General features: G+C 41.7%; 1 protein-coding gene across 1 annotated transcript in view; it reads right to left on the bottom strand.

The window, feature by feature from the left end:
- The window catches only part of MTRR (5-methyltetrahydrofolate-homocysteine methyltransferase reductase), a 22,660-nt gene extending 15,710 nt beyond the window's left edge, over positions 1-6,950 (bottom strand). Inside the window, exons 1-3 of the mRNA XM_009084053.1 lie at positions 6,807-6,950; positions 2,532-2,685; positions 302-419 (exon numbers count right to left, since the gene is read on the bottom strand). Of these exons, the coding sequence (XP_009082301.1) occupies positions 302-419; positions 2,532-2,685; positions 6,807-6,950 (416 nt within the window). The remainder of the gene's footprint in view (positions 1-301; positions 420-2,531; positions 2,686-6,806) is intronic.
- Positions 6,951-10,482: the final 3,532 nt, after the last annotated feature.

Genomic DNA, 10,482 nt, shown 5'->3' with positions numbered 1-10,482 from the left:
AAAAGAAAAAACAGACTACATTTTCAAACCCTTCACTTACTCTGAATTGCTTAATTTCTAAAACTGCTAAATACTCTCTATTTTTCCAGGCATTACAGATGTTTGCTCACACTTTAAAAAAGGATTTTTATTTAATGGCAATTGAGACTGAAAAGGCATACTGTGCTCAGAGGGAACTCATTCCCATGAGGTGCTGAGTATTCACATTCAATGGATTTCACATGGTTCAGAACATAAAGCCAAATACACATGCAAATATTGCATCTTGAAGAAATAAAATCCAAACTCATTCCGCTCTTACCCTACAGAATCATCTGCTAATCCTGTGTTGTAGAAGTGCTGGGCACCAAGTTCTTGAAGTCGTTGGTCTACTGTCTTTCCACCATTACAAAAGAAGGTATACTCTGAATCTCCCAGACCTACAAAATTCAAGCAATGAGGCATCATATCAATCAGCCAGCCCACACAGGCTACACAGACAAAGGTCTGCAAAGACAACACAGAATTTTCTTGCAGGTAAAGAGAAGAATCTGGTATTTTGGAGTGAGTCCAGAGGAAGGACATTAAGATGTTCAGAGGGATGGAGCACCTCTCCTACAAGGAAAGGCTGAGAGAAATGGGATTTTCAGCTTAGAAAAGGCTTTGGGGTCATCTAACTGTAGCCTTCCAGTACCTGGAGGGAGCCTACAAGAAAGCTGGAGAGAGACTTTTTACAAGAGCAGGTAGTGACTGGACTAGGGGGAATGGATTCAAAATGAAAGAGAGTAGGTTTAGATATTAGGAAAAAATCCTTTACTGTGAGGGTGGACAGGCACTGGAAAAAGCTGCCTAGAGAAGTTGTGGATGCCACATCCCTGGCAGTGTTCCAAGGCCAGACTGGATGTAGCTCTGATCAACCTGGTCTAGTGGAAGGTGTCCCTGCCCATGGCAGGGGTGTTGGAACTAGATGATCTTTAAGGTCCCTTCCAATCCAAACCATTCTGGGATTCTATGATGATTTCAGGCACCTGCCTGACCAGGTCCCTCACAATGAGGGACGAGGCCTTGCACAGGGACTGAGCCAAATGCACAGGGACAGAGAGGGAAGGCTTGTGCCCCTGGCCCTGCGAGACTCCCTGTCTCTCCCCGCCTCGCTCCCTTCCCTCCCTCTCTTTGGCCACCCAGCAGAAATAGCTGAGCTCTGGATGACCTTCCTGTCTGGCAGGGATGAAGCTGAAGGCAGAGAAGGCAGTGAGGGCATATAGAGTGATATTTTCCCAAATCACTCTTATATGTGATGGAGCCCTGCTCTCCTGGAGATGGCTGAACACCTGCCTGCTCATGGGAAGGGGTACATGAATTCCTTGTTTCGCTTTGCTTATGTGTGAGGCTTTTGCTTTCCATATTGAAATGTCTTTACCTCAACTCACGAGTTTCATCACTTTCAGCCTTCCAATTCATTCCCACATCCCACTGGGGGTGGGTAAGGTAATGAGTGAGCAGCTGTGTGGTGCTTGGTTGCCAGCTGGGTTTAAACCATGATGCCACCTAACAATATACTATTCCTTTCTCCTTTGTAACAGTCTTTTTTTTCTTTTTTCTTGTAAGAAGTCTTCTTGCTGTCTCTCACGTATGGTACTTGGAGTGAACATTTTACTGGATCAGCCAAAATGGATACCATGAATGTAATTTAAGACTGATAACTTGTTAGACTTAAATCACACTATAATTTAGACACTATCATAATAATTTCTGCTACAACAAAAGTCAGTGTTAATACAATGCTTATCTTCATACAGGCATATACGCTTAACATAGTCTCAAAACACTACACGATTCGGATGCATATATTTCAAACTTCCACCTTATTCAGTAGAAATTTCCTTTAAGTGGGTACCTTCCTCACTAGAAACCTAGAATTATCCTTGCTCCCACTTACCAAATTAAATTTGTCAGGTAAAAATAATCTACCTTCAAATAGAAGCTTCTGGAGTTTGTTTATAAGTGCAATCTGAAAACAAAAGAAACTGACTTTACTATCAGCTCAATATGTATCAGATGCATTTGCCAAATCTGCATTTTGCATATCCATCTTTAACCTGAAGGTTCCTTCTCTTCATGAGTGTGACATTCAAAATTAAAATATTACTGCAAATTTAAAGGGATGGGATGATCTTAAAAACCTTCTTTTATACTGCCTTTCCCTCTGTGTAGAAAATGCCCAAATACTCACAAAGTCAAGTAAACTAATCTAATTCAGAGACTTGATATGAAATTAAAACTTCAGCAGTTATAGACAGCTTATTTCATATGTTTTTATGCAAAGAAAATTAAACTATAAAAATTTACATTGATAGCTTACATTCAGATCATTTCTGTGTCATTTTTCCTTTACTGCTCATAAAGGACATTACACAAAAAAGCTGTTTATGTTATAAAAATCAGTATTTTTTAAGCACTTAAAAAATGCCAAATGACCTATTCAGAAGTAAATTATAAACATTATTCATTGACAGACAAGTATGGCAATAATACAGAAAATACTAAGTCACCTAGCAATCCATACTGGAGATGTGCAAAATGACCAGGTGGCAAAGTCCTGTCCTGAATTTTCTTTACAAACTTGCGGGCAGTGTCTGGTGGGTCTCCAGTTCCAGTAGTGGAAATAACAATAACTACAGGATCCTTTTCTGTGTCCAGGTTATACTACAAGCAATAAAACAAGTTAAGTTACAAGGTGCCACTTGATACTTATTTGTGGCTTGAGATATTATCTGCCACTCTTTATTTTCACAAAGGTACACAGAAAAACATTTAATCTCATCTTACCAATATTAAATCACAGAAAGTCTTTCAATTACAAGTCATTATGGGGATGCAACCTATAATCTTGCTTGGAGTTTTCAAGACCAGATTGGGTAAAGCCCTGAGGCACCTGCTCTGAACTCAACTGACCCTCCTGCAAGATGACCTGATGAAGTCCCTTCCAACCTGAAATATCCTATCATCCCATACACAAAAGCCAAAGGGCAGCATTTTGAGTAGACTAGTACACATGTGAATACTTCACAACAGCACTCAGATAGCTTAAAGACAAAACTCCTACAGTATTTTCTTTGTCAAGTGGAAGAAGTAATTTTGTACATATGATCACAATGACACAGCCATAATGCTCATCATTTCACACAGATAAGTGGGGTGTGGCCATACGAACTGTGGGAATCATTTCAAAGTTCCATTAGGTATTATTTGGTTCTGTCTGATAACTTCCATGTTACATCTGTTACCACAAAAATCCATGTGCTTTGGAGGAACTAAGGTAGCTCTGAACAGAGATATCAATCACCATGATCTACAGTCTGGTTAATTTTGGCCCCTTCCTGCTGCTCCCAATTCCATTCTCTCCCCTTTGCTAATACCAACATTTCCTACAGTTTCATGGGGACTACTCCCATTACAGCAGGTTGACAAGAACTGCCTGTACTGAGGACTGTGAGTCAGTTCAATAAATTCAGGTCTCATTCAACCATGTATCACCTCTCCAGTAAAAAGCATTCAGATTCTCTGATTATTCCAGCCTTCCACCAAAACCACGGGCTGTGGCACTGTGCTAGAATGCTGTCAGTCAGGTCACCTGCACAACACACTCCCACAGCACCTCTATGGCCCACGGGCTTTGAGCCATATGGCCAGCTAGTGACCTAGGCAAAACACAGCTCCACAGACACCCTGTTCGGGAGTGACCTCTGGAGGTCACCTAGTCCCACCCCATGCTCCAAGTGGGACTAACTGCCTGCACAGCACGCTGTAACACTGGATGAATTTTGACAACTTCTAAGGGTAGAGATTCGCCTTTACTGGGCAGCTTCTTCCATCCACAACTTCTCCACTAATGTCAAATCTGAGTTTATCAGGCTGCACTCTGTGGATTTGGCCTCCTGTTGTACAGTTTGCTGCTGCCAAGAAGAGTTTGGCTCATGTAGGCGGCTATTAGAACATTCCTTAGCCTCCTTTTTTGCCATAATATGCAAACTTAGCTCCTTCTACTGCTCCCTGTATGTTGCAGTTTAAATTCTCTCCCTGCATTCCAAGTTTAATAAAACAGTAGGGTTACGAGAAAGTAGAAATAAAGATTTCAAGAGATGTTATGTTTCACTTCAAGCAGTTTCAGGACTGCAGTTCAAAGTATCAGTTTGAGGACTTATGTTCTTAACACCTCAATAAACCTCTCAAACCTTACCCCCTTGTCAAGCCATGCAAAAAATTACCCTACACCTACAAAACGTTAGGAATAGAAAGAAACAGAGTATCAAGGGGTTTTGCTGCTGTCATTGTTTCCAAATCCTTCCTGAAGAACCTAAAAGCAGGTGCGTGGTCAACCTAAATTTCTGTCTGGAAGGAAGTCCTGCCTCTGACAGTGGCCTACAGCAGATGCCTAGAGTATGCATGCAAGGATATTCCCAAAGTACTTTGCCAGACTTCAATGAGTTGTGGTCCAGGAACATTCCAAACAGAGGTTTTGTCTTTTACAAGTGTTACTTGGAGTTCACCTGAACTTGTAAAAGTCTCATCTTGAGACTTCCAAAACTGACCATAAGCTGTAACAAAAAAAAAGGCCTTAAGGGTCCTGTTGCAATAACCCAGATTTTCAAAACTTCCATAGCTGACTTGGTAAATACACACAACAGCTTCTGCAGTGCACTGCCGCAGGTGACTACTGCATTTACAAACAAAAGCAAATTCTTCAAGTAAAACCAGCAAGGGCTTACTAGTATCACATAAAAATTTATACTAAAATGTGTATCAGAAAAAAATTTAAAAACACAAGCTCAGAAAGTACAAAGTGGTACATTAGAACAGGTGCATGATTAGTTCACTAAATTCTTGCTTGCTCCACTGCAGATTCTCTTCTGCAAACTTAAGAGACCTTTTGGAAGCCAAACATTAGGTGACAGAGGTTCTGCAATAATTTGTGTCAATCACTGGGAGGTTTAATATATCCTTAGACCAACAAGAACCTTACACAACTACATAGTTTTCTACTCTACTTTCCACTTTTTCCTATATCATTAGTGTTACATCTTTGTCCCAGTCTTTGACTTTGCTTTGAAAGTTCTCCTCAGCTGAGGTGAGCAGTGGGCAGCCTGCTCAAGCTGTAAATGACTGCTGAAGGAAGAGGCTGGGATGAGGCACCCAGGTATGTCTTACCCAGAATAATACATATCATGACAAAAGTGGCAATTCAGATAACTCATCCAAGGCTGACTACATGCACTGTGACCCAAGCTGATCTCCATTTAGCCTCCTATTTTACTGCTCCTATCTCACTTCCACTTCATTTCAGTCTTTCATAAAAAGTAATCACCGTACCCAACCAAAGATTTACAACCTTTTCTCACCCATGAGGCTGTAGGTGAGACACAATACTTGGAAACAGTCAGTGTTTCCGAGACCTGAGCAGTATTTGACCATCCACTTTTGTATGGCAACAGGATCAATTATGCCTATTGACTCTGTAGCCACCTATTCCATCCACAGACCTCCACAGCAATCCCTTTAAGTGATGACAAGGTCTGAAAGTACCCAACAGCTCCATAAAGACAGGCCTTCTAACTGAGAACTAGGGAAAAAAACCCAGAAACTTAAGTGATAAGATCTACAAAGCTGCAGAAATTACTTTTTTCCTCAGTGCCCAATTCTCAAATTCTCAATTCAGTAAATCTTTCTACCTCATCATTAACTCGCAGCTCTGAGTTATCTTGCCAAATTTGACAAAACAGATTTATTGAAGTGGCAGGCCAATAACAGGGCTAGAAATATCCTGTCTACCACCTTCCTGAAACTAATCTCCAAACCTGTCAAATCCAGAAGAAATTAAATGGAAGACTATAAGGAGAATCGTCACATTCCCTGCTGGCTGCATAAAAGTCTCTTTGCAACACTCAGCTACACACTGAGTGAACATTCACTCAAAAGCAGATGCCCAGCTAGCCAACATGCAGTGTATCCCCAAGGAAAGCAACTTGCTAAAAGGGGACTAAATTATTTTTATAATGTCTCACATTTTCGTGAACATGAAGAAACCCCTCTCTTAGCTGTTATTTTCTGCTCATCTCATATGAAATAGCAAGCTATCAAGTTTTGATTGGTTTTTATATGCTTTTGTTTGAGGACATACAGTTGAAAGCACTTTGTGAAGGAAATTACAGTCCACATTGCTTTTAGGTACAGACACTAACAGTTTTCACATTCTTACTCTTGGATAACAGCAAATAGTAAAAAGGCACTTCCTTGCTCCAGCCAAGCTTTTTATTTCTCTCTATTCTCTAGAATATAACTGGAGTGAATCCTGTGGGAATTGAAATGAGTGCATATACTAAGCAACTCAAGAAGACCCCACAACAGCTCCAGGCCATGCTGGAGCCCACAGTTAACAGAACCTCAATACAATAAAGAAAACAAAACAAAAGAAGAAAAAAAAAAAAAGGCATAATTTCTAACAACAGATGTGTCCCGTAAATATTCATCCACTACTGCATACATAAATAGTTTTCAAGTCACTGAATCATTGTTAGGAGAGAGACAAATTTATATTAATTTACAGTTCTAATAAGAAAAATCCCAAGAAAAATGTAGCTTTGGCTATTAAGTGACTGTGAGTATTGGTTCAAATTACTGATTCACAAGGAACAAAGACTGAAGACTATACAGCATATTTCAGGTGCGTGCATTGGTTACCCCTCATCATTGTAAGAGTCATGGCTCAAGTACATGAAGAAAAATGCAACTCTTAAATACTTATTTTTCAAAACAGTGGAGTATCTCACCTTATCCATTTCACTCATACAGTGTATATCAGCTTCAAGTCCATGGGCACCTGCTTGCTGCCATATTTCCTCAGCTATGGCTTTTGCCTGCCCCTTTTGTGTTGCATAGAGGAGCAAAAACCTCCTTTTTGAAGCACAGCCCATTTCCCAAAACAGAGGATTTTTGTATTTTTTTAGAGACACTGCAGGGGAAAAAAGAATTATAAAAAAGGTGAATTTATTGTAGGCAGAAGAGCAAGATTTTCCTTTGCTTATGAGATTGGAAAGAGATACTTTAAAGACAGCAGTATTGGTGTTTAACATGGAAATGAGGCATCGACCCTGAAGAGAAGCCACTTCTCACAGCCAAGCTTCGTAGGCCAGACTGTGAAGGACCCGTGGTATTGGTCCTATGTGCTGTACTGCCTTCATGTTGCAATAACATAGCAATATCCACAGTATCAAGAATCCAGTTTGTAAACAATACAATACAGGGCAACCCTGGCTGTACAGACTGGGGCATGAGCTGCTGGAAAGTAGTTCTGCAGAAAGTGACCTGGGGGTCCTTGTCAATAGCAAGCTGAGTAAGAGCCAACAGTGTGCACTGGCAACCAGCAGTAACAACCACGTCCTAGGGTGCATCAGGCATAGCATTGCCAGCCAGTTGAGGGAGGTGATTGTCCTGCTCTAGTCTGCACTGGTTCAGCCTCACCTTGAGCACCGTGTGCAGTTTTGGGCACCACAGTACAAGAAAGATATTAAGTTATTGGAGAGCGTCCAAAGGAGGCAATTAAGATACTAAAGGGTCTTGTGGGGAAGCCACATGAGAAGCAGCTGAGATCACTTGTTCTGTTCAGCTTGGAGGAGACTGAGGGGAGACCTCATCACTGTGTACAACTTTCTCATGAAACGAAGTGGTGGGGCAGGCACTGACCTCTCCTCTCTGGCAACCAGTGACAGGACCGCAGAGAACGGTCTGAAGTTGTGTCAGGGGAGGTTTAGGCTGGATGTTAGAAAATGGTTCTTCACCCAGAAGGTGGTTGGGCACTGGAAAAGGCTCCCCAGGGAAGTGGTCACAGCACCAAGCCTGGCAGAGTTCAAGGGGTGTTTGGACAATACTCTCAGGCACATGGTGTGATTATCAGGGCTGTCCTGTGCAAGGCCAAGAGTTGAACTAGATAATTCTCAAGGGCCCCTCCAACCCTGATTCTGTGATTGTTTTTTCTGTTTCTCTCAAGGGAAAACAAACATGGCTCAACTGCACAAGAAGAATACTTCCCACAGTACTGTAGAAGGTTTATCCTACAGAAATTTTTTTTAAAACCATATACATCAAAAGTAGCAAAACTTAAAGAGTACAGTGCCTGTACCACAAATGAATTCCATGAAAAATGTAATTCCCAGAAAATGTTATGGTTTTCACTATCTTCTTTTACTACATTTTCCATTATAGTTTTCACTTTAAATCAATTACATGTATTACCTAAAAATATTAATAATTACCTTAACAGTTACTCTGAAATTCATTTACATAACTGGCTTCACATGCATGTGCACAGAAGATGCATATGACAAAACAATCCTCAAAATGATTTTTCATCCTCTTTTTACAAAAGAAACGCAAGGAAACGTGATAACATGTTAATTATGAGTATTCACATAAAATAGTCTAAATACAGTTTAAATACCCTTAGATCCCTATAGTAATACAGACTCATCCTAGTCATGTGCTGTGTTTTCACCTAATTCTCTTGTCAGCAGGTGGCAACGCCTGACTATAAATGGGTAAAACCCATAAAGACAAAGCAGCATTTCATTACTACATTCTTTCTCATACCTCAGAAACGGAGCAAGATAATCAGTTGTCCACTGGCACCACACGATAGCACAGAAGGCTTCTATACACAAGAAGTTGAAGGGTAAGCTGCCAAGGGATTACCAACAGACTTCAAACAATTGTCAGCCTGGGAAGATGTTAATGCTTGACAAGCACAAAAATTTACAACAGTAGGAGGAATGGAGAGGGCAACAGAAAGAACAGCAGTCACAGTGTGGTCTGACATGGTCAGATGTTGCCCTTACAGTGCCATGACCTCTGCCTACATCAGGCAGAGAAGCCAGGATCCCCATAAGACACTGTGAGCTGCTTCCACTCCAGCTAGTACAGCAGCAACAAAGTGTGCCAAAAGCAGCCATACACACCTTGGGTGCATATATGTAAACATGGGCAGTTTTTTTCACTAGTGGACTAGTAGATTGCATAGACACAATTAGACCAACAGCACCTCCCACAGAAGGGGTGTGGAGACAAGAGAAGCCACTTGGAAAGAAGAGGGGATGTTGCTGGGGATGTCTATGTAGAACCCCTGATATGGTACTACCTCTGTATGTAACAGTGCAAATGTGCACTTGTGGGAATGGGAAGGCCACAATTAGACAAGTCCTTGCAACTAGATACAGAAAGCTGTTTAAGTATGTGCAGGCATTTATTAACATTTTGTAAGTGCCTAGTTTTGGTCCTGTTGTGTTGTTGCTACTTATTTTGAATACATAGTTCAAATAACTGATAAACAGTAGTTAAAATCCCTGACAGTTAATTATGTCACCAATAGATCAATGAACTCCTTTGATCATGATTTGATTTGCAGATTTAAACTGCACAAGTTGAGGAGTTTCATCCTCTTGTCATCAACCAAAACAGCTTCATGCACAAACTGATCAAGTGATGCCTGCTCAAAGAAAGAAAGATTAGTCATGCCTACCTGCAGACAAATGGTCATTAACCAGGAACACACCTCCTCTCAGATGAACATGCTGCCCGCACTGCTCTTGCTTTGCTGCACTATGTACTCTTCCAAGATGATATGCTACTTCCACTTATGTGATGCAAGTTCAACTGGAATGAAGACGGAGGGAAATGGCAATTGTTGACTATCGAGCTTTGTAGAGGACCCCTCTAATTTCAGTAGTATCATGACACCAGCAGCCTTTAATAGTGATGATACTATTAAAGTATTGGTAGTTGCACATCAAAAAAACCCAATGTTTAAGCTAGGAAAAGAACCTGGGATTTGCTGGATCAAACATAAAACTAAGAATTAAACACCAAATTGTAGTTCCTCTGACCCAACACTTGGAGAAGCCAGAAAGCCAACACTGCACAAAAGATTAACATCAGCTCTGTAAGTCAACACACTGCAGGAGCTAACAAGCCACTCATGAGTGTCAATGAACCAGACATGCTGGCCCTGGCAATTCCATACCGTGCTGCAAGGCCAGACCACACACTGCATGTACCTGCTGCGTCCCACATGTCACACTGCACGGCCACGGGCCGCGTTAAAACAGCGAGAAACTTCAGCTTTACACACTTCTGCGTGGCTTTAAACCACGAAGCCATTCCCAAGGCTGTCACACGCTAGTGACTTGCTGGGAATCACTTTCACTCTACGACCGATACAAATATACAACCCATTAAAAAACCTCAACTAAACCCGCGTGTGAACCCTCCCCGGCCCAGGGCTGTCCTTCCGCCCAGAGAAACAGAGGCTGAACAACCGAAGGCGGACGGGGATGGGAGCAGCAGCGCCGAGCAGGGCTGCCCCGCACGGTGCCGCCCGAGCGCGCGGGGACAGCGGCAGCGAGGAATCCTAGAACCAACCGGATTGGGAGAGACCTCACAGATCACCGAGTCCAA

This window comes from Acanthisitta chloris, unplaced genomic scaffold (genome assembly GCF_000695815.1).
Source record: "Acanthisitta chloris isolate BGI_N310 unplaced genomic scaffold, ASM69581v1 scaffold23111, whole genome shotgun sequence".
Taxonomy (NCBI): domain Eukaryota; kingdom Metazoa; phylum Chordata; class Aves; order Passeriformes; family Acanthisittidae; genus Acanthisitta; species Acanthisitta chloris.
Note: the sequence above shows the minus strand (reverse complement) of the source record. Positions and strands in the feature narration are given on the sequence as shown.